Here is a 26500-nt window from a genome sequence, read left to right as displayed (position 1 = left end):
TCTAGCCACGAGGACAGCAATGTTGTAATGTGCCTATGGCACTCATTGTTGAAGCCCACACATGGGGTAGGATTTTACTGAAGGGGAGCAGGGGGTGGGGCCTGCTCGCCGACGCGTAAAATGACACAGGATGACGTTAGGCGGAACCCCCGACATCACCGCGCCCCATTTAAATTTTCTGGAAGGCGGGGGCGCAGCAAAATCAGCTGTGCCCCCACCGACCTGTCAATGGCCACGTAAAATTGCGGTGCGCCTCCGATTGGGGGTGCTGATCGGAAGCGTGCCTGCACGCACCCGCCCATCAACTTCCCCCCCCGACCGGGGGAAATTTCTGCCCATGAAGAATTTTAACTTAGGGGAGGTGCTGGAGGGTACCCATTGACTGTAAAATACAAGCCAGTAATCTTCAGGAAAAGAAGAGAGAAAATGCAAAGTTACAAGCATGGATATCTGAATGTATATTACATACAAGACAACGTATTGCCTGCACTATGTTACAGGACAATAAAAGACTGAGGAGTTGAGATGGCATAAAATTGCATCAGTGAAATTTGGGGGGTTAATGTAATCTCATTCCTCAAAGTGTTACTGCATTGGAACGTGAACCAGATATTGTTATCAAGTACATTATGTTATCTTAACGTTAGTTAATATCATTCACAAGTTTTCACTGTTGACAACAGGAGTGTTGCGACCAACTTGCCAATTTGTCACCTATGACTAAACACGTGACTTGATCAGAAGTGGTAGAGAGCTGTTTTTAATTAACATCAAATGCATTTTCAAGGAAATCTCACAGTAATTCAGTGTATGCCTGTAATGGAAGGATTTAGACAAATTTATAATAAATCAAGGCAGCAAGTTCACAAATGTTTTTAAAAATCACCAATAAAATGTGGGCCCGAATAAGGCTGGTTTGAGTCCAATAAACAATACGCATTTTATTCATGCCAGAGTAAGAACTATACATTTTATTATTGATTAAAGCTTTGTTAATGTGCTCTGATACAGGATCAATTGAAAACATTATCTACTTATACTTAGTCTCTAGAGGTTTACCATTTACAAAATAATGCAGCTTTAAATTTAGCTCAATTTACAATATGCAGTTTGGCCTTATAGTAAAATGACTTTCGCACTGGTTACATAAAATTTCTCCCTTTATTATCTGCTTTAGGCATCAGCCTTAGCTCAATAGTAACACTCTTGCTTGAATCAGGTGGTCAGGGGTTCAAACCCCACCCAAGAGACTTCAGCACATAATCCAGGCTGACAATCCTGTCTTTCGGATGAGATAGTAAACTGAGGCCTCATATGTATCGTCAGCTGGGCCTAAAACTTCCCATGACAATATTCAAAAAGCAGGGCTCCCAGAGTTCGACAAATTACTATCCTTCAACCAGAAGAACTGAAACACAATATTTGTTCACTGCCGTGTGTGGGATCTTGCTGTGTGCAAACTGGCTATCGCATTCTGAGACACCTCACACTACATCATTGGCAGTGAAGCACTTTGGGAGACCCTGACAATATGAAGGATGCTAGATAATCGAAAGTTACTTTTTATGCTAATGGAATAAAGTGAACTGTTAGCTAAATGATCAATTACTAAAAATAATTTAATTTTACCAACAAGAATCAGCATCCGTGGCAATACATAACAGCAAATTCTATTAACCTGAATACTGATCAAAAACATTTCTCTACATCTGCAAACCATATGATGGATAAAAATATATGACCCAGTTTCATCACTGTGCGGCATGACAGCACAGTGCAAACTCATTACTTGATAATAAGTAGAAAAAAAGTAGTTGGAATATTTTAATTTTTAAAAATTAGTTCTTGAGAATGAATATCGTTGGCAAGGCCAGCAATTTTTGCCCATCCCTGGTGTTGAGTGGCTTGCCGGGCCATTTCAGAGCGCAGTTACGAGACAACCACATTGATGTGGGTCTGGAGTCACACGGAGGCCAGACAGGGTTAGGATGGCAGATTTCCTCTCCTGAAGCACATTAGTGAGCCAGATGGGTATAATATTTTAATTGTAGTTATGTGGAGAAGGGAAGAAAAGATTACTAACTGCTCCACAGGCCAAATAGATGGGGAAGCAAACTGCACTTTTACTGCATTAAATTGTACATCTCTGCTTACATATGCTTTAGTGACTCCTACATTGAGACATGTTATAGGCTAAAGCCAATTTTACAAAACACTGAGGTAATTTATTTCGCAGGTGAATAAAATCTATTTAAAACAAGTCTCTATGACAAAATAGGGCTATATATCTGAATTTAGGAGGTCAAGTTTGATGAATACTGAATTCTCAGTATTTTTAGAAGTAGGTTATTCTTATCATTGTAACCCATTTGTTAATTCAGGTAGTAATTGGTCAGATACTGACCACATTTTTAAGACTGATTTGAAACAGCGAATATAGCATATTCCTACCTGTCGGTTACCATCTTTTGGACCAAATTGCAACGACCAGGCAGATATTACATTAAAGCCTTTTACCACCGTGGAATCTGGGAATAGTGAAGCAAGATACTCTGCATTGGCTTCTGGGTACTGGTTTATTCGCACATTGTTACTCACATCCACAAGGATTTTGCCTACCATTAAGTGCTTGAGGTCCCACAAGGAAGCATAGTGCTCTCGATGCATAGCAACAAATATGAGATTGGTTTTCATAACAGCATCCTCCTGATGCACGATATCAACAAGAGGAGGGAAGAACCCAACAGCTCGTTTGGGGTTTCTGCTCCCTATTACAACAGAGTAGCCAGATCTGATAAATCTGATCGCCAATGATTTTGCAAAATCTCCACTTCCTAAAATCCCTATGGCAGACTTGGGTGCTTCCTTAAAGCCGCTCATGCCATTTGGTAAGAAGGTCTCACTAGCATCTTTCGCATTCCTCATGATGGCGATGGAGTCCATTGCTGAAAGATAGAAACTGTTATGATGGGGGAGAGGAGAGAAGAAAAAATATTTTAATTCATGAACATCTCACAGTTGCTTCACTTATTTATATATTTGATTATTTGCATAAGGATAAATGACAGATTTGGCAGAATATTTGCGAGAAACGTTTTGAATCACGTTGAAATTAAAAGGAGCTGTAATTTGGCTGAAATTCAAAAATAGGATTTTAAAAGGGTAACTCCAAAAGCAGAAGTTATACTTCACAAAACCACAAAGGATTGGTCATGTATTCCACTAGGGATCAGTCACATTCCGCTTTTTCCTTTTTCTTGAGGTTATATGAATTATAACTCTACTCACTTACCCCCACTCGTACACAGACATTCCTGGGCTGCTAATGATGTGATGCACTCCAATCCCTTCCACCCACTGAACTAGGGATTCGGGATCCCTAGTTAGGGATTAGACATTTGATTACCTGCATGAATTCTACCACTTTATTTTGATGTGGATATCTAAAATAATATTTCAGATAAGAAAATCCCATATGGCAGCTAGTGGAATTTACATTTAAATAATTAAATCTGGAATATATAGCTAACCTCAGTAATAGTGACCATGAAACTATCATTGATTGTTGCAAAAACCCATCGGGTTTACTAATGTCCTTTAGGGAAGGAAATCTGCCGTCCCTACCTGCTCTGGTCTACATGTGACTCCAGACCCACATCAATGGGCTGGACGGATAGGGATGGGCAACAAATGTTAGCCTTGTTGGTGACACCCACCTCCCATGAAAGAATAAAGAAAAAAAATATGAATTTTACTTTTCCGAAGAAATGAACGTTACTTTAAAAATGTTACTTGTACGTTCATTTTAAATTTACCATGGGCATTTCATAGATCTCCAATCCCATATTGGACTTCACTATTGCAACCTATTCGACAGAGGGTATTACTCCTAGCTTTTTATTAAACTGCTTACATTGACTTCAAAACCAACTCTGTAATGAAAGCCTCTTGACTAGAACCAACCATCTCAGCCTTTTACACAGAAAATTCTACAAATAGCAACAGCACATTAAATAATTTACATTTAGGCTATTTTTCAGAATGATGGGGTCAAGAATACAAAAGCTATAATGAAAATGGTCAGTAAGCACTGAAACACTGGTTTGAGAAGCTACGCTTTCAATCTTTTTTAGATCGTCTAGTGCTTTTTGCTTTAAAGCATCACAAGCATAACATAACATGTGTCTTTTATACTCTAGACTTTATGATAAATGCTTTCTAATTCAGCCACTGTAGTGTAACTTCAAAACACACAGCAGAAGATCCATTTTTTATTACACTCTTTGTACACCATAAGCACAGCATGTTCACTAATAATTCTTGAAACAGGTTCTATGTTAAACTTGGCATAAAACTGGTTAGCGATGGAAATATTAATTGCTAAATAAATGCAAGACACAAAACAGTACAGCTTCACAGCAACATTTATACAAGCAGGAGGCTAAATGCAGCATTTGATTTGAATTCTTCAGGCATTTACATTGAAAATACATCAATGTACAGATACGGATTCTCAGGTTTATAATTATAAATCATATCACCCTCAGCTGATTATTACATTTTTTTATAAAAAGAAATGGTTATTGAAAAATGTAAGCATACAGGAAAAATTACTTACCTCAAAATGATCAAATATTTTAATTTACTAAAAAGCAAAGAGAAACAACAAAAGACAACAAAATGCATCTAACTATGACCAGAATGCTGCTTTCTAGAAAGACTAATACAGGAATTGCTTACTGACCTCACTGTAAAGCCACACCACCTCTTTTACTGATCTCCCCGGATAAATACTGGATATGCCTAATGGAAATGTGATCTGATAGGAAAAAAAGAGGCCATTATTAACGTTAGGATGTTTGCATATATGACTTTGAGAAATGCTTTCTTGTCCTGAATGACTGTTTTTTTGTTGGAAGGGAACATCAGGGACTCATCTGTATGCATATAGTGTCCTGTCCAGCAGCACGTCACAGTCCTACAGAGTGAGTCATTTATCAGCCCCCTTCCGTTGTTTCTCTTTCTCTCTCTCCCTCCCTCCCTCTCTTCTCTTCCTCATATTTTCTGACACAGGGATGCAGTAATGAATCTAGAATGTTGGCCAGCAATTATTGTCATTGGAAATACATTAATAGCCTTCAGTTTTAGTTTATTACAATATAAGTTTTGCTCATATTAGCAATAGTCATACACTCTAACAATACACTTTTAACCAACATCTAACAAATAATATTTGCGGGATCAATAATTTCATAGATATCTATTTCATTCCTAGCTCTGGATTACAACAGATCCAACCTAATATTGTCTGTATTTTTGATAAACACTTTACAAGTCTATAGACGGACTGAATTAATCACCCTCATCCATCCCTTCCCCTCCAAATAATAATAGATTGAAGACACAAAAATAAAAAAAGTGACATACCTTCAAGCACAGCTCAAGCTTTTGTTGCTGGTATCAGAAAATATGCTACAAAAGATCGATATAACAATTCATTAATCACAAAGCCATTATTTTGTCACATATAGTACAGGTTTTTAATTGAACATGAGTTTTATCATGACATATATTTAGTGTTTTGTCATTGGATGTATTCTCTATTGAGACCAACGTGCTTATGAGGTGGGATGGGAGGAAAAAGAAGAATCACTCTAAAACCAACATTAATTACCCAATACTCAAATTTTTCATCTGAAATTGCCAATAACAATACTTCACCCTAAAGTCTTTCAGGCGGCATGCTAAATCAAGGTCCCATATCCAGGATGTAAAAGTTCCCATGGTATTTTGCTTTTTGAAACTTGCTTGTGTGCAACCTATTTTTAAGAAACATGATAGCTTGTACCTTTGCAGGTGTTAATATCTGTATATTTCTTCATTCTAAAGAGAGAGTGGTAAACTCAAATTAGCCACTGCCTTGAAAGTTCTTGTCTAATTTATGATTACCACTATGGGTTTCAGCACCGACATTTTACTAGTGAATTATGTTATGCAAATCAGAAACTTGGTGAACATTTTGGTCAATAATCGGATACTGCTTTGGACAACTGTAAGGATTTTCAATGCGTTTCAAAATGATTTACTATCATATGCCCTCCAACCAAAGCGACATTCATAAAAACAAAAAACTACTGCGGATGCTGGAAATCCAAAACAAAAACAGAATTACCTGGAAAAACTCAACAGGTCTGGCAGCATTGGTGGAGAAGAAAAGAGTTGACGTTTCAAGTCCTCATGACCCTTCAGCAGAACTGAGTATAGTTAGGAGAGGGGTGAAATATAAGCTGGTTTAAGGTGGGGGGTGGAGAGAAGTTGAGGGGTGGGGGGGGTGGTTGTAGGGACAAGCAAGCAGTGATAGGAGCAGATAATCAAAAGATGTCACAGACAAAAGGATCAAAGAGGTGTTGAAGGTGGTGATATTATCTAAGAAAATGTGCTAATTAAGATGGATGGCAGGACACTCAAGGTACAGCTCTAGTGGGGGTGGGGTGGAAAGACTGACAAGGTATTAGTTGTAGATTTAAAAATAATGGAAATAGGTGGGAAAAGAAAAATCTATATAAATTATTGAAAAAACAAAAGGGAGGGGGAAGAAACGGGGTGGGGATGGGGGGAGGGAGTTTAAGATCTAAAGTTGTTGAATTCAATATTCAACCCGGAAGGCTGTAAAGTGCCTAGTCGGAAGATGAGGTGCTGTTCCTCCAGTTTGCGTTGGGCTTCACTGGAACAATGCAGCAAGCCAAGGACAGACATATGGGCAAGAGAGCAGGGTGGAGTGTTAAAATGGCAAGCGACAGGGAGGTTTGGGTCTTTCTTGCGGACAGACTGCAGGTGTTCTGCAAAGCGGTCGCCCAGTTTGCGTTTGGTCTCTCCAATGTAGAGGAGACCGCATTGGGAGCAACGAATGCAGTAGACTAAGTTAGGGGAAATGCAAGTGAAATGCTGCTTCACTTGAAAGGAGTGTTTGGGCCCTTGGACGGTGAGGAGAGAGGAAGTGAAGGTGCAGGTGTTGCATCTTCTGCGTGCCAGCTATGCCTGTCTCTTTATGGGGTATGTGGAACATTCCTTGTTCCAGTCCTACTCTGGCCCCCGCCCACAACTCTTTCTCCGGTACATCGATGATTACTTCGGTGCGGCTTCATGCTCTCGTCTGGACCTGGAAAAATTTATTAATTTTGCTTCCAATCTCCACCCCTCCATCATTTTCACATGGTCCATCTCTGACACTTCCCTTCTCTTCCTTGACCTCTCTGTCTCAATTTCTGATGATAGACTGTCCACCAATATCCATTACAAGCCTACCGACTCCCACAGATCCCTCGACTACAGCTCCTCACACCCTGCTTCCTGTAAGGATTCCATCCCATTCTCTCAGTTCCTTCGCCTCCATCGCATCTGTTCTGATGACGCTACCTTCAAAAACAGTTCCTCTGACATGTCCTCCTTCTTCCTTAACCGAGGTTTTCCACACACGGTCATTGACAGGGCCCTCAACTGTGTCCGGCTCATCTCCCGCGCATCTGCCCTCACGCCTTCTCCTCCCTCCCAGAAACATGACAGGGTCCCCCTTGTCCTCACTTATCACCCCACCAGCCTTCGCATTCAAAGGATAATCCTCCGCCATTTCCGCCAACTCCAGCATGATGCCACCACCAAACACATCTTCCCTTCACCCCCCCTGGCGGCATTCCGTAGGGATCGTTCCCTCCGGGTCACCCTGGTCCACTCCTCCATCACCCCCTACTCCTCAACCCCCACCTATGGCACCTCCCCATGCCCACGCAGAAGATGCAACACCTGCCCCTTCACTTCCTCTCTCCTCACCGTCCAAGGGCCCAAACACTCCTTTCAAGTGAAGCAGCATTTCACTTGCATTTCCCCTAACTTAGTCTACTGCATTCGTTGCTCCCAATGCGGTCTCCTCTACATTGGAGAGACCAAATGCAAACTGGGCGACCGCTTTGCAGAACACCTGCGGTCTGTCCGCAAGAAAGACCCAAACCTCCCTGTCGCTTGCCATTTTAACACTCCACCTTGCTCTCTTGCCCACATGTCTGTCCTTGGCTTGCTGCATTGTTCCAGTGAAGCCCAACGCAAACTGGAGGAACAGCACCTCATCTTCCGACTAGGCACTTTACAGCCTTCCGGGCTGAATATTGAATTCAACAACTTTAGATCTTAAACTCCCTTCCCCCATCCCCACCCCGTTTCTTCCCCCTCACGTTTGTTTTTTTCAATAATTTATATAGATTTTTCTTTTCCCACCTATTTCCATTATTTTTATATCTACAACTAATACCTTGTCAGTCTTTCCACCCCACCCCCACTAGAGCTGTACCTTGAGTGTCCTGCCATCCATTCTTAATTAGCACATTTTCTTAGATAATATCACCACCTTCAACACCTCTTTGATCCTTTTGTCTGTGACATCTTTTGATTATCTGCTCCTATCACTGCTTGCTTGTCCCTACAACCAACCCCCCCCCTCAACTTCTCTCCCCACCTCCCTCCCCCCCCCACCTTAAACCAGCTTATATTTCACCCCTCTCCTAACTATACTCAGTTCTGCTGAAGCGTCATGAGGACTTGAAACGTCGACTCTTTTCTTCTCCGCCGATGCTGCCAGACCTGCTGAGTTTTTTCAAAGCTACATTCATGTCTATTTAGTTGCTTTTCAAATCAATGTATTTCCTGGAGTTACTTGCCCAACTTCTAGTCTTTTTGCCATTAACTCAAGTGTTCCCGAAGGCTCTGTAGCTCCTTTATATTCAGTACTGCCACCAAACAACTTAACTTTTTTGTAAATGATATTACTCTACACGCATCAATCTCCTTCAGAGCATATGCTACAGTGCTCATGACCTCTGGTATTCTCCCAAGAGTCCGATAGGCTAAAAAGGGAAGACCATTTCTTCTGGTGGGGAAATTAGTTCCAAAAGCTGGACAAAGCAGCCTGCTTGATCGAGCACCTCATCAGCCACCTTAAACATTCTCTCCCTTCACCACCGGTGCGTTGTGGCAGCATCTACAAAATGCACTGCAGCAACTCACCAAGGCTTCTTTGACAGCACCCTCCATACCTGCGACCTCTACCACCTAGAAGGACAAGGGTAGCAGATGCACAAGAACACCACCACCTGCAAGCTCCCCTCCAAGTCACACACCATCTGACCTGGAACTATATCCTTAACTGTTGCTGGTAAAAGTCTTGGAACTCCCTCCCTAACAGCACTGTGGGTGTACCTACACCACATGGAGTGCAGTGGTCCATGGTGGCAGCTCATGACCACTTTCTCAAGGACATTTAGGGATGGGCAATAAATGCTGGCTTTGCCAGAGTTGCTCACAGTTCCTAAACAAATTTAAAAAGAGAAAAAATAACATGATCAATTAAAAATAGTCAGTGAGTGAGAGGAGAGATTCAGAGACATTTTTGTGCAGTTGGGTGTTGCAGACTGAAATAATTTGCCTCAAAAAGTGGTTGAGGCAGAATTCATTCCAGCTTTTGAGGGAAAGCTGGATAAATACTGAAGCAGAGGGAAGTACAGGACTATAGAGAGAAGTTGGATTAGTTTTAGATTGAAGAGCTGGCACAGACATTATGAGCTAAATGGCCTACGTGGGCTGAATAAACTGCTGAGTTATAAACCTCATGGTTCAAAAGGTTTCAGTGGTGAATGCCTACCAAATTTGAGACCTTGTAAGTATTTAAAAGTCTGGGATCTGGAAACCTGCACACTCCAATTAAATTTGCAGCACAGTTTTGGTCCCAGGCATTCAAGTCCATGTAAGCATTCAGAGCTGGAGATTTTGTGACAAATGGCTCATCTCCCAACTCCCCATCATCTCTCTACCAACTACAAGGCACAAATAAGGAGCAGGATGGAATTCTCCCCATGCCTGAATAGGTGCAATTCCTCCAACTTTCAAGTTGTTTAACACTATCCAGAACAAAGCAGTCCACTTGACTGGCAACCCCACCATTGTCTTAAATATCACAGTCCGCCATTGCTGTACTGCATATGTGTATTATATACAAGATACACCATAGCTACTCACCAAGACCTCTTACATAGCATCTCCAAAACCTGTGACCTCCCAAAGCTAGAAAGACAAGCAGCAGGTGCATGGGAACATCATTACTTCCAGTTTCTCTTCAATGTCACACACCACCCAGAACTCAGCATATCACAGAATCACAGAATCTTAACGGCACAGAAGGAGGCCATTTGGCCCATCATGTCTGCACCGGCTCTCCAAATTAGCATTATGACATGACCTAGTGCCATCGCCCTGCCTTTTCCCCAAACCTTTGCACATTGTTTCTATTCAATTAATCATCTGATGTTCTCTTGAATGCCTCGATTGAACCTGCCTCCACCACACTTCCAGCAAGTGCATTCCAGACCTGAGCCACTCATTGTGTGCAAAAGTTTTTGCTCATGTCACACTTGCTTCTTTTGCTAATCACTTTAAATCTGTGCCATCTCGTTCTTGATCCTTTTATGAGTGGGAACAGCTTCTCCCTATCTACTCTGTCCAGCCCCCTCATGATTTGAAACATTTCTATCAAATCTCCTCTCAGCCTCCTTCCCTCCAAGGAGAACAGCCCCAACCTCTCCAATCTATCCTCACAGCTGAAGTTTCTCATTCCTGGGACCATTCTTATAAACCTCTTCTGTATTCTCTCCAATGTGTTCACATCCTTCCTATAATATGGTGCCCAGAACTGTACACGATATTCCAGCTGAGGTTTAACGAGTGTCTTATATAAATTCAGCATAAACCCCCTACTCTTGTACTCTATGTCTCTATTAATAAAGCCCAGGATACTATATGCTTTATTAACTGCTCTCTCCACCTGTCCTGCCACCTTCAATGATCTATGCACATATACAACCAAGTTGTTCTGCTCCTGCACCCCCATATATCACCATTACTTCATTCACACCAGATCAAAATCCTGGAACGCCCTACCTAGTAGTATTGTGGCTGCACTTTCACCACACGAACTGCAGTGGTCTAAAATGCTGATCCACCACCACATTCTCAAAGGCAAATATAGCTGGATATTAATTACTGGCCATGCCAATGATGCCCACTCCCTGAGAAGGAACTACAAAAAAAGACTTATTGACATAGGCTTAGCTATGCTGGCTGAACATGCTTGTACCCATGGCAATGGAAAGCAATTTTTCTGAAGTATATCTACGAAATGCATAATTGATATCTGCCACCTTCTTTGACTAAACATACATTTGTTTGAATTAGATGTATCTTCAGGATAAGGCAGAGGCTGCACTCTATTCAGTATAAAATTAACTTCTAAGAAGTATCATGTTATGGAAAATCTAATCAACAAACTGTGAACTATCAAATTGTGGTCACAACAGCTGAACACTTATGTGCTTTGGATTCCCATGCTGGAACAGGAATAACGTCACAAACACATTGGGCAGCATTTTCTCCCTGTTGGGGGGGGATGTGTGGGAGCGGGGGCGGGCGGGTGGGTAACTGATCGGTGCACCCAGTTGGGGACGCGCCGCCATTTTACGTGGGTGGGCCAATTAAGGCCCACCCAGTGTGACGTCCGCTTGGAAGCGCTGTGCGCTCCCTGTGCAGGCGGAGGGGGATTCCCTGAGTCGGGAATGCGCTCTTTTGCGCATGCACACGAAAGAGCGCACAGATCTCCCTGAGGCAAAGTGCTGCCTCGGGGGATGGGTTGAAGTTCTGAAAATTCTTTGAAGGACAGAAAAAATTTTCCTGACATGTCCCGTCATGTGACAGTGTCACATGAGCTGGGACATGTCAATTTCTTTGATTTAAATATTTTATAAAAATTTTAATACCCTCATGAAACCTCATCCCATCCATGGATGAGGTTTCATGTTTTTTCTAAAGGCTGCCTGGGCTCTTCGCCTGCCCACCAACCTTAAGGTAGGACGGGCAGGTCCATTAATCATTTTAATTACATTTTTTAATGGCCTTAATCGGCCTTTGACAGTTCAGTGGACGCGCAGACGAAATGATGCAGGGTGACGGCGGGATGCATGCCCGACGTCACCCTGCGATATTTTACACGTCGGCGAGCGGGTCTCACACCCTGCTTACCGACCGGAAGATGCAGCCCATTACTCTTCTCTTGTTCGGTTATGAATGCTATCCATACAACAATAGGTGGCTTTACTCTTCTCTTGTTCAGTTATGAATGCTATCCATACAACAATAGATGTCATAATGCTTGCTTGGTGTCAAGACAGTGGATCACAGCCAAATTACATATGGGCATACTGAACTTTTTGAAGAAGACACGTGTTTTTAAAAAAGGGCATACAAGCAAAAGCTGGCTGAAAATGTAAAGTAACTATTTGCTGGGAAATTCCAAGTGGTTTACACTTGACCGGCTAGTCCAGAAAACATGGAAGGCCACACCTAAAAGGTGTCAAGGCCTACTTCAGATAGAGACACTTGATAGGGAGAGATGCAATGCAACAGACTGAACTGTAATCTCTGTGGTTGCGGGGACAATGGAGCCTGATTAACATCTCAGCAGAAACCATCTCCTGTTGAGTTATATCTCAGAATGTGGACATGATTTGAGTTGAAAGAAAGAAGATTCTAGGCGAAGGGCATGTTTATTTTTCCCTTCCAGGAATACACAAGAAAAGGGGTTAAAAAGCCAGCTGCAAACCTGGTTTGTGTGTGCTAGTTCTGATGTGCTAGTGTGTGCTGTGAAGGTCACAGCTAAAGAACATCAACTAGGCATCCCTGCAGCTTGCCTGTAAAAAAAGTCTCTCTCTTTTTCTGCAGGAAAGTCACAAGTCAGCAAAACACAGTCAAGAAGGAAACAGCACTTCAGCTAACCTGCAGAACTAAGTGTCTCCAAACCAACTGCTCAACTGCTGAAGTCAGCTCTACTGGAATCACCCAACTTAACGACTGCAATGTTTCACCATCTACTCCGGACAAGCAAAAGACCGATTTCATATATCTTATTTAACTTTTATTTTTGGACTCAACTTCTCATTTCTAATCTGTATGTATGTATGTTGAGTTTGTATTATTTCTTTCCTCGGGTTTTTAGTAACTAATAAATTTATTCTTTGACTCAAGGAAGCCTAGTTAAAATGGCTCCTCTTAAAACATAGGTCAGAATTTAGCTCTTGTTGGACGGGCTTGGCAGGGACGGGCGGGAGTAGTCGGGAAGCCAACCGCCGCCCGCGATCAAGGCCGGAAGGCGATTTCATGCTGGCGGGCCAATTAAGGCCTGCCTAGTGTGAAACACGAGCGGCAGTGCTCAGCGCTACCTGTGTGGAGGGGGGTTGAAGGGCGACTGAGGCGAGCCTGAACTTCATGCGTGCACGCGAGTGCGTGCTTCATAATCTGTGCCTCAGGGAGATGAAGAGTTTAAAAAAAAAGGAAATGAAGAACATTATAAAACATGTCCCCCTGTCACATGAGCAGGGATGTGTTATTAATTCAATTTTAAAATTTTTATTATATTTTTATTTGCTTTAGGAAACATCATCCCCCGCCTGTAGATGAAGTTTCCTAAAAAGAGCAAAGGCCGCTTAGCCTTTTCGCCTGCCCGCCAACCATTAGGTTGGATGGGCAGCAAAAAAATTCTTTTTATTATCATGTTACTGGCCTTAATACTACATGGAAATCTAAAAATTGTATCTTAGATTTGCAACAATTTCAAATTCTGGACTAAATTTTAAAAGTGTGTGAAGGTACAAAACGAAAGCACATTCTAACAACAACACAATTCAGATGCTAGAAAAGAGATTGTAATCAATGAGGAAAATGTAACTGAACCAGTAACTTTGGGCTATAAAAGTGGTTATAATGGGAGTTTTTAATTTTTACAAGACTGGAAGAAACAAAACAACTCAAGTTGTGAAGGCAGTAAATTTCTTGAGTGCATTCCAGGTTGTTTTACCAGAACAATGTGTTTTAGAACTGACAAGGGAACAGGCCATAATGGATGTGATGAATAAGGAAGCAGAATCAGTCAACAATCTGTTGGTAAGGGAGCTTTTTGCAAACACTGACCATAATATGGTTAAATTTGTTAATAGATTTGAGCAGAAAAAATAAGAGTCACTACAAGGCTTTAAATTCAAGCCAAGCAAATTTCGATTCAAAACCTATACATGCCATTAAAAGGCATGTAGTTTTGCAGTTAAACAAAAATGGTCATCAAATGAGATGACAGTATAAAGAGAAGGTTTCCACAAAAGCAAGGACAAGTGAAAATCCAGTAAACTGGGGGCACTATAAAAAGCAACAAAAAGAAACAAAGAGAATAATGAGGTGAAAAGAAAGAGTATGAATAAAAACTTGCAAGGGATATCAGAGCTAACAGCATGTGAGGCTGGGTTCTATAAGGTGCTGTGTTCCCAACAACACCCTCCATCTCCCCGACTGAAAAGTCGGCCGTGAACATGTCCATTCAAAAGCCAACTGCCCCACAGCCAATCTTGAATGTACCCACACTCCCTATAGCATTCTTTCTCCTGACATCCATTTAAAACCATGGGCTGGGTTTGACGGACTCCGTTGGTTTCTTTGAAGGTCGGGGGAGGGTGCGGCAGAGGAGCTCTTAAAATGCAGTCCATGGTCCATGGCCTGCCCATTGCCTTCCCGCCCACTCCCGACGTTTTTCCCATTTTAGGGTGAGCAGTGGAGGCTCAGGAGGCCCACTTGCTCTTGGTCCTATTAAGACCCTTAAGTGGCCAAATAATGACACTTAAGAGCCTCATCCCACCCCTGCCACTATTTTACCTATGGCAGAGGTAGGCCCAGACCAAGTGGGTAGCTATTACTGCGCAGGCTGGTGTCAGGCAGGAAGGGGGGGGCCAGGGAACCTCCTTTGGTGGGGGTCCCTGGTGCCCATCAGAGACACCTCCCCTTAAGGTCATATTGGAGTGGTGTTAATTCCTTTAACGTGAGACTTCGACCCCCCATCTGGGGAGCAAATCCCTCCTTGGACAGCTGCTGACCAATCTGATTGGCCGGAAGCTCTGTAGTCCCAGCAGTGCCAGTTTCAAGTGGTGGCCACTTCTGGGACTATAGGCAGCCCTGGAGAAGAAGAGGTTATGGAGCCTAGACTGCCAGATTAAATCTGAGGTATCAGCGTGGCCTGGCTGGTTGAGGGCAGTTGGGTGCTGGATTTGAGGCACCAGGATGGAGGGTTAAAGGAAAGGAAATAATTTGCCTCAAAAAGTGGTTGAGGCAGAATTCATTCCAGCTTTTGAGGGAAAGCTGGATAAATACTGAAGCAGAGGGAAGTACAGGACTATAGAGAGAAGTTGGATTAGTTTTAGATTGAAGAGCTGGCACAGACATTATGAGCTAAATGGCCTACGTGGGCTGAATAAACTGCTGAGTTATAAACCTCATGGTTCAAAAGGTTTCAGTGGTGAATGCCTACCAAATTTGAGACCTTGTAAGTATTTAAAAGTCTGGGATCTGGAAACCTGCACACTCCAATTAAATTTGCAGCACAGTTTTGGTCCCAGGCATTCAAGTCCATGTAAGCATTCAGAGCTGGAGATTTTGTGACAAATGGCTCATCTCCCAACTCCCCATCATCTCTCTACCAACTACAAGGCACAAATAAGGAGCAGGATGGAATTCTCCCCATGCCTGAATAGGTGCAATTCCTCCAACTTTCAGGTTGTTTAACACTATCCAGAACAAAGCAGTCCACTTGACTGGCAACCCCACCATTGTCTTAAATACCACAGTCCGCCATTGCTGTACTGCATATGTGTATTATATACAAGATACACTATAGCTACTCACCAAGACTTCTTACATAGCATCTCCAAAACCTGTGACCTCCCAAAGCTAGAAAGACAAGCAGCAGGTGCATGGGAACATCATTACTTCCAGTTTCTCTTCAATGTCACACACCACCCAGAACTCAGCATATCACAGAATCACAGAATCTTAACGGCACAGAAGGAGGCCATTTGGCCCATCATGTCTGCACCGGCTCTCCAAATTAGCATTATGACATGACCTAGTGCCATCGCCCTGCCTTTTCCCCAAACCTTTGCACATTGTTTCTATTCAAATAATCATCTGATGTTCTCTTGAATGCCTCGATTGAACCTGCCTCCACCACACTTCCAGGCAGTGCATTCCAGACCCGAGCCACTCATTGTGTGCAAAAGTTTTTGCTCATGTCACACTTGCTTCTTTTGCTAATCACTTTAAATCTGTGCCATCTCGTTCTTGATCCTTTTATGAGTGGGAACAGCTTCTCCCTATCTACTCTGTCCAGCCCCCTCATGATTTGAAACATTTCTATCAAATCTCCTCTCAGCCTCCTTCGCTCCAAGGAGAACAGCCCCAACCTCTCCTATCTATCCTCACAGCTGAAGTTTCTCATTCCTGGGACCATTCTTATAAACCTCTTCTGTATTCTCTCCAATGTGTTCACATCCTTCCTATAATATGGTGCCCAGAACTGTACACGATATTCCAGCTGAGGTTTAACGAGTGTCTTATATAAATTCAGCATAAACCCCCTACTCTTGTACTCTATGTCTCTATTAATAAAGCCCAGGATACTATATGCTTTATTAACTGCTCTCTCCACCTGTCCTGCCACCTTCAATGATCTATGCACATATACAACCAAGTTGTTCTGCTCCTGCACCCCCATATATCACCATTACTTCATTCACACCAGATCAAAATCCTGGAACGCCCTACCTAGTAGTATTGTGGCTGCACTTTCACCACACGAACTGCAGTGGTCTAAAATGCTGATCCACCACCACATTCTCAAAGGCAAATATAGCTGGATATTAATTACTGGCCATGCCAATGATGCCCACTCCCTGAGAGGGAAATACAAAAAAAGACTTATTGACATAGGCTTAGCTATGCTGGCTGAACATGCTTGTACCCATGGCAATGGAAAGCAATTTTTCTGAAGAATATCTACGAAATGCGTAATTGATATCTGCCACCTTCTTTGACTAAACATACATTTGTTTGAATTAGATGTATCTTCAGGATAAGGCAAAGGCTGCACTCTATTCAGTATAAAATTAACTTCTAAGAAGTATCATGTTATGGAAAATCTAATCAACAAACTGTGAACTGTCAAATTGTGGTCACAACAGCTGAACACTTATGTGCTTTGGATTCCCATGCTGGAACAGGAATAACGTCACAAACACATTGGGCAGCATTTTCCCCCTGTTGGGGGGGGATGTGCAGGAGCGGGGGCGGGCGGGTGGGTAACTGATCGTCGCCATTTTACGTGGGTGGGCCAATTAAGGCCCACCCAGTGTGACGTCCGCTTGGAAGCGCTGTGTGCTCCCTGTGCGGGCGGAGGGGGATTCCCTGAGTTGGGAATGCGCTCTTTTGCGCATGCACACGAAAGAGCGCACAGATCTCCCTGAGGCAAAGTGCTGCCTCGGGGGATGGGTTGAAGTTCTGAAAATTCTTTGAAGGACAGAAAAAATTTTCCTGACCTGTCCCGTCATGTGACACTGTCACATGAGCTGGGACATGTCAATTTCTTTTATTTAAATATTTTATAAAAATTTTAATACCCTCATGAAACCTCATCCCACCCATGGATGAGATTTCATGTTTTTTCTAAAGGCTGCCTGGGCTCTTCGCCTGCCCACCAACCTTAAGGTAGGACGGGCAAGTCCATTAATCATTTTAATTACATTTTTTAATGGCCTTAATCGGCCTTTGACAGTTCAGTGGACGCGCAGATGAAATGATGCAGGGTGACAGCGGGACGCATGCCTGACGTCACCCTGCGATATTTTACACGTCGGCGAGCGGGCCTCACGCCCTGCTTACCGACCGGAAAATGCAGCCCATTACTTTTATAGGCTTTACTCTTCTCTTGTTCGGTTATGAATGCTATCCTTACAACAATAGGTGTCATAATGCTTGCTTGGTGTCAAGACAGTGGATCACAGCCAAATTACTTATGGGCATACTGAACTTTTTGAAGAAGACATGTGTTTTTAAAAAAGGGCATACAAGCAAAAGCTGGCTGAAAATGTAAAGTAGCTATTTGCTGGGAAATTCCAAGTGGTTTACACTTGACCGGCTAGTCCAGAAAACATGGAAGGCCACACCTAAAAGGTGTCAAGGCCTACTTCAGATAGAGACACTTGATAGGGAGAGATGCAATGCAACAGACTGAACTGTAACCTCTGTGGTTGCGGGGACAATGGAGCCTGATTAACATCTCAACAGAAACCATCTCCTGTTGAGTTATATCTCAGAATGTGGACATGATCTGAGTTGAAAGAAAGAAGATTCTGGGCGAAGGGCATGTTTATTTTTCCCTTCCAGCAATACACAAGAAAAGGGGTTAAAAAGCCAGCTGCAAACCTGGTCTGTGTGTGCTAGTTCTGGTGTTCTAGTTCTGATGTGCTAGTGTATGCTGTGAAGGTCACAGCTAAAGAACATCAACTAGGCATCCCTGCAGCTTGCCGGTAAATAAAGTCTCTCTCTTTTGCTGCAGGAAAGTCACAAGTCAGCAAAACACAGTCAAGAAGGAAACAGCACTTCAGCTAACCTGCAGAACCAAGTGTCTCCAAACCAACTGCTCAACTGCTGAAGTCAGCTCTACTGGAATCACCCAACTTAACGACTGCAATGTTTCGCCATCTACTCCTCACGGACAAGCAAAAGATCGATTTCATATATCTTATTTAATTTTTATTTTTGGACACAACTTCTCATTTCTAATCTGTATGTATGTATGTTGAGTTTGTATTATTTCTTTCCTCGGGTTTTTAGTAACTAATAAATTTATTCTTTGACTCAAGGAAGCCTAGTTAAATTGGCTCCTCTTAAAACATAGGTCAGAATTTAGCACTTGTCGGACGGGCTTGGCAGGGGCGGGCGGGAGTGGTCGGAAAGCCAACCGCCGCCCGCGATCAAGGCCGGAAGGCGATTTCATGCTGGCGGGCCAATTAAGGCCTGTCCAGTGTGAAACACGAGCAGCACTGCTCAGCGCTACCTGTGTGGAGGGGGGTTGGAGGGCGACTGATGCGAGCCTGAACTTCATGCGTGCACGCGAGTGCGTGCTTCATAATCTGTGCCTCAGGGAGATGAAGAGTTTAAAAAAAGGAAATGAAGAACATTATAAAACATGTTCCCTCATGTGACTCTGTCACATGAGCAGGGACGTGTTATTAATTCAATTTTAAAATTTTTATTATATTTTTATTTGCTTTAGGAAACATCATCCCCCGCCTGTAGATGAGGTTTCCTAAAAAGAGCAAAGGCCGCTTAGCCTTTTCGCCTGCCCGCCAACCATTAGGTTGGATGGGCAGCAAAAAAATTCTTTTTATTATCTTGTTAATGGCCTTAATACTACATGGAAATCTAAAAATTGTATCTTAGATTTGCAACAATTTCAAATTCTGGACTAACTTTTAAAAGTGCGTGAAGGTACAAAACGAAAGCACATTCTAACAACAACACAATTCAGATGCTAGAAAAGAGATTGTAATCAATGAGGAAAATGTAACTGAACCAGTAACTTTGGGCTATAAAAGTGGTTATAATGGGAGTTTTTAATTTTTACAAGACTGGAAGAAACAAAACAACTCAAGTTGTGAAGGCAGTAAATTTCTTGAGTGCATTCCAGGTTGTTTTACCAGAACAATGTGTTTTAGAACTGACAAGGGAACAGGCCATAATGGATGTGATGAATAAGGAAGCAGAATCAGTCAACAATCTGTTGGTAAGGGAGCTTTTTGCAAACACTGACTATAATATGGTTAAATTTGTTAATAGATTTGAGCAGAAGAAATAAGAGTCACTACAAGGCTTTAAATTCAAGCAAAGCAAATTTCGATTCAAAACCTATACATGCCATTAAAAGGCATGTAGTTTTGTAGTTAAACAAAAATGGTCATCAAATGAGGTGACAGTATAAAGAGAAGGTTTCCACAAAAACAAGGACAAGTGGAAATCCAGTAAACTGGGGGCACTATAAAAAGCAACAAAAAGAAACAAAGAGAATAATGAGGTGAAAAGAAAGAGTATGAATAAAAACTTGCAAGGGATATCAGAGCTAACAGCATGTGAGGCTGGGTTCTATAAGGTGCTGTGTTCCCAACAACACCCTCCATCTCCCCGACTGAAAAGTCGGCCGTGAACATGTCCATTCAAAAGCCAACTGCCCCACAGCCAATCTTGAAGATACCCACACTCCCCTTTAGCATTCTTTCTCCTGACATCCATTTAAAACCATGGGCTGGGTTTGACGGACTCCGTCGGATTGTTTGAAGGTCGGGGGGGTGCGGCAGGGGGGCTCTTAAAATGCAGTCCATGGTCCATGGCCTGCCCATTGCCTTCCCGCCCACTCCCGACCTTTTTTCCCATTTTAGGGTGAGCAGTGGAGGCTCAGGAGGCCCACTTGCTCTTGGTCCTATTAAGACCCTTAAGTGGCCAATTAATGACACTTAAGAGCCTCATCCCACCCCTGCCACTATTTTACCTATGGCAGAGTTGGCCCAGACCAAGTGGGTAGCTTTTACTGCGCAGGCTGGTGTCAGGCAGGAAGGGGGGGTAGGGAACCTCCTTTGGTGGGGGTCCCTGGTGCCCATCAGAGACACCTCCCCTTAAGGTCATATTGGAGTGGTGTTAATTCCTTTAAGGTGAGACTTCCACCCCCTATCTGGGGAGCAAATCCCTCCTTGAAGAGCTGCTTGCCAATCTGATTGGCCGGAAGCTCTGTAGTCCCAGCAGTGCCAGTTTCAAGTGGTGGCCACTTCTGGGACTATAGGCAGCCCTGAAGAAGAAGAGGTTATGGAGCCTAGACTGCCAGATTAAATCTGAGGTATCAGCGTGGCCTGGCTGGTTGAGGGCAGTTGGGTGCTGGATTTGAGGCACCAGGATGGAGGATTAAAGGGAAGGATTTGACCTTATGGGGAGGTGTCGCCAATGGGCACAGGGGGACCTTCAGCAACGGAGGTTCCCTGCCCCCCTTCCTGCCTGACACCAGCCTGTGCAGTAAAAGCTATCCACTTGGCTTGGGCCTACCTCTGCCATAGGTAAAATAGTGGCAGGGGCAGGATGAGGCACTTAAGTGGCCATTAATTGGCTACTTAAGGGTCTTAATAGGTCCAAGAGCAAGTGGGCCTCCTGAGCCTCCACTGCTCCCAATAATTGGATAAAGGTCAGGGGTGGGCAGGCCATGAACTGCATTTTAAGAGCCCCTCCCCTTGCCTTCAAACACATCGGCAGAGCCCATCAAATCCAGCCCATGGTTTTAAATGCATGTTAACAGTAAGAATGCTAAGGGGAATGTGGTTACATTCAAGGTTTATTCATGCAAATCTACAGTGGCTGTTAAGAAAATAATGGGCTTATTAAATGAGTATCTTGCATTTGCTCTTACTGTAGAAGAAGAGAATGAAATTAGGAGGTACAGCAGGTTGTGTGGAATGAAGGAGGAAGGTGGAAAAGGAATACAAACGGAGAAAATTAATGGGCAAAACTAAGGGACATTGAGTTCAATATGGAGAACTGTGAGGTTATCCACTTTCGATCTGACAAAGACAAACAGGAATGTTTTCTTAATGGGGAGAGACTAGAAGCTATGGAGCAGCAAAGAAATTTAACATGCATGTGTACAAATTACTAAAATTTAGTGTACAGATACAAAAGTAACTAAAACAAGCTAATGGAATGTTGGTCTTTATCTTAATGAGGCAGCTATACAAAAGGGAGGAAGCTATACTTTACCTGTACAGGAACGTTGGTCCAGTACCATTACGAGCACTGCATCCAGTTTTGGCCACTAAGCCTTAAAAAAATACATTGGCCTTGGAAATAGTACAGCACTTTTTTTTTAAGTTTGTTGATGAGATGTGGGTCAGTGGCAAGGTGAGAATGGAAACTGTGAAAAGAACACAAAGAAGCTGCATAAGAGATACAGAAAGATTAGATGAGTGAGCAACAAGGTGGCAGATACAGTCTATGGTGAGGAAGCACGAGGTTACTCACTTTGGTAATAAGAGTAAAAAAAGCAGAAATATTTTTAAAAAGGCATGAATCTTCGAAATGTTGATATTCAGAGAGGCTTGGGGCAGAATTTTACATCCTGCAGGTGGGCCTGTGTCCAACCCCATCAGGCATAAAATCGCACGAGATGACATTAGACGGGGGTCCCAACATCATTGCGCACTTGCGCGATATTTCCCTCGGGAGGCGCGCACAAAAGTCAGAAGCGTACCCACCAACAACAAAGAGGGTAATTAAGCAATTGCCTCTAATTTTTCATTGCCCGTCCAACCTTATGGTTGGCGAACGGATGAATTGGCCAGGCGGCCTTTACATTTTTCATCAAACCTCATCCAAGGGCGGGATGAATTCTCCGTTATGAAGTAAAATAAAAATAAATATATTTGGATAGCAGTTTTATGTGGCATGCTTTGTGCTTGATTGTGATGCATGGACATTTTTTTGCAGTTTTTTTTAAACCTTTCTTTCATCATTTGCAGGTCTGCAGCTCCCTGAGACAGCTGTCTGCCTTCAGGGAGCTCTCTCGCAGCCATGCCGGCGATGATGTCATCACCCACCCTCTTCCTGCCCTTACACCCCGGCAGCGCTGAGCTTTTAACTAAGCTTTTCGCGCTGGCTGGCTGTTAATTGGCCAGCCAGCATGAAATCATAGTCGGGGGCCGATCGTGGTTGGGGGTCCATTTCCTGGCCGCTCCTGAACCCGCCGATCGCGTGTGCCCACTGAGGTTAACATTCAGGCCTTGATTTACTTGTATAAGGAACACAAAAAGTTAGCATGCAGGCACAGCAAACCATTAGAAAGGCAAAATGCATATTGGCCTTTATTGCAAGGTGCAAGGCAGTCTTGTTACGAATGTAAAGGGCTTTGGACCGACCGCATCTGGAGTATTGGCTGCAATTTTGGTCTCCATAGCGAAGTAAGGATATACTTGCCTTGGAGGTGGTAAGGTGCAGGTTCATTAGATTGGTTCCTGTGATGAGGGAGTTGTCCTATGATGAGGGGCTTACTAAATTGGGCACATACTCTCTGGAGTTTAGAAGAATAAGAGGTGACCTCACTGAAACAAGCAAGATTCTGAAGGGCATGGCTGTGCGCTGTGAGAGAGCTCCCTGAAGGCAGACAGCTGTCTCAGGGAGCTGCAGACCTGCAAATGATGAAAGAAGGGTTTAAAAAACTGCAAAAAAATGTCCATGCATACATTCAAGCACAAAGCATGCCACATAAAAATGCTATCCAAATATATTTATTTTTATTTTACTTTCCGATCCCTCTTTTTCCAATAATTTATATATATTTTTATTTTCCCACCTATTTCCATTTTTAAAAAATGTATTTCCATCCATTGTTTTATCTCTACCTTTTAGCCTATTTCGATCCCTTCCCCCCATCCCACACCCGCTAGGGCTATCTGTACCTTGCTCGTCCTGCTTTCTATCCTTAATATCACCATTAGCACATTTCTTAGCTAAAGTCATAGTCTCCCAACCTCGGACGGCCCGCATCTACCTCCTATCCAAAATCCACAAAAAGGACTGTCCCGGCAGACCGATCGTGTCAGCCTGTTCCTGCCCCACGGAACTCATTTCTTGCTATCTTGACTTCATTCTCTTTCCCCTTGTCCAGTCTCTTCCCACCTACATCCTCGATTCCTCTGACACCCTACATCATATCAACAATTTCCAGTTCCCTGGCCCCAACCGCCTCCTCTTCATCATGGACGTCCAATCCCTCTACACCTCCATCCCCCACTGGGATGGTCTGAGGGCTCTCCACTTCTTCCTAGAACAGAGGCCCGAACAATCCCCATCCACCATTACTCTCTCCATCTGGCTGAACTTGTTCTCTCACTGAACAATTTCTCCTTAAACTCCTCTCACTTTCTCCAAATAAAAGGTGTGGCTATGGGCACCCGCATGGGCCCCAGTTATGCCGGTCTCTTTATGGGGTATGTGGAACATTCCTTGTTCCAGTCCTACTCTGGCCCCCTCCCACAACTCTTTCTCCGGTACATCGATGACTGCTTCGGTGCTGCTTCATGCTCTTGTCTGGACCTGGAAAAATTTATTAATTTTGCTTCCAATTTCCACCCCTCCATCATTTTCACAAGGCTCATCTCTGACACTTCCCTTCCCTTCTTTGACCTCTCTGTCTCAATTTCTGGCGATAGACTGTCCACCAATATTCATTATAAGCCTACCGACTCCCACAGCTACCTTGACTACAGCTCCTCACACCCTGCTTCCTGTAAGGACTCCATCCCATTCTCTCAGTTCCTTCGCCTCCGTCGCATCTGTTCTGATGATACCGCTTTCAAAAACAGTTCCTCTGACATGCCTTCCTTCTTCCTTAACCGAGGTTTTCCACCCACGGTGTTTGACAGGGCCCTCAACCTTGTCTGGCCCATCTCCCGCGCATCCGCCCTCACATCTTCCTCTCCCTCCCAGAACCATGATAGGGTCCCCCTTGTCTTCACTTATCACCCCACCAGCCTCCGCATTCAAAGGATCATCGTCTGCCATTCCCGCCAACTCCAGCATGATGCCACCACCAAACACATCTTCCCTTCACCCCCCCGGTGGCATTCCGCAGGGATCGTTCCCTCCGGGACACCCTGGTCCACTCCTCCATCACGCCCTACACCTCAACCCCCTCCCACGGCACCTTCCCATGCAATCGCAGAAGGTGCAACACCTGCCCCTTTACTTCCCCCCTCCTCACCGTCCAAGGGCCTAAACACTCCTTTCAAGTGAAGCAGCATTTCACTTGCACTTCCCTCAATTTAGTCTACTGCATTCGCTGCTCCCAATGCGGTCTCCTCTACATTGGAGAGACCAAACGCAAACTGGGTGACCGCTTTGCGGAACACCTTCGGTCTGTCCGCAAGCATGACCCAGACCTCCCTGTCACTTGCCATTTCAACACACCACCCTGCTCTCATGCCCACATGTCCATCCTTGGCCTGCTGCAATGCTCCAGTGAAGCTCAACGCAAACTGGAGGAACAGCACCTCATCTTCCGACTAGGCACTTTACAGCCTTCCAGACTGAATATTGAGTTCAACAACTTTAGATCATGAACTCTCTCCTCCATCCCCATCCCCTTTCCGATCCCCCTTTTTCCCATAATTTATATATATTTTTCTTTTCTCACCTATTTCCATTATTTTTAAATGTATTTCCATCCATTGTTTTATCTCTACCTTTCAGCCTATTTCAATCCGTTCCCCCCACCCCACCCTCACTAGGGCTATCTGTACCTTGCTTGTCCTGCTTTCTACCCTTAATGTCACCATTAGCACATTTCTTTTAGCTAATATCACCACCATCAACAACTCTTTGTCCTTTTGTCTTTGACATCTTTTGGCAATCTCCACCTATCACTGGCCCTCTATCCAGCTCTACTTGTCCCACCCCCCCTTAAACCAGCTTATATTTCACCTCTTTTCTATTTTTCCTCAGTTCTGATGAAGAGTCATTCAGACTCGAAACGTTATCTGTGTTCCTCTCTGCAGATGCTGCCAGACCTGCTGAGATTTTCCAGGTATTTTTGTTTTTGTTTAAGATTCTGAAGGGGCCTGATAGGGTAGACACTGAGAGGTTGTTTCCCTTAACTGGGAAATCTAGAACAAGGGGGCACAGCCTCAGGGTAAGAAGTCGATCATTTAGGACTGAGATGAGAAGAAATTTCTTCACTCAGAGATTGTGAATATTTGAAATTCTCTTCCCCAGAGTATTCTGGATGCTCTAATATTGACTTTATTCAAGGCTGGGATAGACTTTTGATCTCTCAGGGAATCAAAGGATATGGGAAGCTGGCTGAAAAGTGGAGTTGAGGCAGAAGATCAGCATGATTGAAATGAATGGTGGAGGCCAGGCAGTCTACTACTCCTCCTATTTCTTATGCTCTGTTCTTATTTATAAGTGCTGCTTTATGGTACTGTTGATAACACCTTCCATCACTTTGCTGATGATGGGAGATAACTGATCAGATTTGATTTGTCCTGCTTTTTGTAGACAGGATATACCTGAACAATTTTCCACATTGTCAGGTAGATGTCAGTGCTGTAGCTGTACTGGAAGAGGTTGGCTAGTGGCGTGGCTAGTTTTGGAGCAGAAATCTTTAGCACTACAGCAAGTTGCTATAAGGAACAATGGTCTATGCTAAATCCAGATCAGTCAACCATTTCTTCATATCATATGTAATGAATCCACTTAGCTGAAGACTGGCATCCATGATGGCGGGCCCTCTTATGGAGGCTGAGATGGATCATCCACTTGGTACTTCTTTCTGGCTGAAGATGATTGCAAAAAATAAGACTGATGTTTTTGCACTCACTTGCTGGGCTCTGCCAGCATTCATAAGAACATAAGAAATAGGAGCAGGAGTAGGCCATTCAGCACCTCAAACCTGCCCTGCCATTTAATAAGATCATGGCCCAGGCCTCACCTCCTCTTTCATGCC

General features: G+C 43.5%; 1 protein-coding gene across 2 annotated transcripts in view; it reads right to left on the bottom strand.

The window, feature by feature from the left end:
* Positions 1–26500, bottom strand: part of steap2 (STEAP family member 2, metalloreductase) — a 117085-nt gene that overhangs the window by 58191 nt on the left and 32394 nt on the right. Inside the window, exons 2-5 of one of the 2 annotated variants that reach the window (XM_078538417.1) lie at positions 21760–21913; positions 5428–5472; positions 4745–4819; positions 2452–2959 (exon numbers count right to left, since the gene is read on the bottom strand). In XM_078538417.1, coding sequence (XP_078394543.1) covers positions 2452–2943 — 492 coding nt within the window. In that variant the 5' untranslated portion in view covers positions 2944–2959; positions 4745–4819; positions 5428–5472; positions 21760–21913. The remainder of the gene's footprint in view (positions 1–2451; positions 2960–4744; positions 4820–5427; positions 5473–21759; positions 21914–26500) is intronic. The other variant, XM_078538418.1, reaches the window with a different exon arrangement.

This window comes from Cetorhinus maximus, chromosome 3 (assembly GCF_964194155.1).
Source record: "Cetorhinus maximus chromosome 3, sCetMax3.hap1.1, whole genome shotgun sequence".
Classification (NCBI taxonomy): domain Eukaryota; kingdom Metazoa; phylum Chordata; class Chondrichthyes; order Lamniformes; family Cetorhinidae; genus Cetorhinus; species Cetorhinus maximus.
This window is presented reverse-complemented; position numbering and strand designations above follow the sequence as displayed.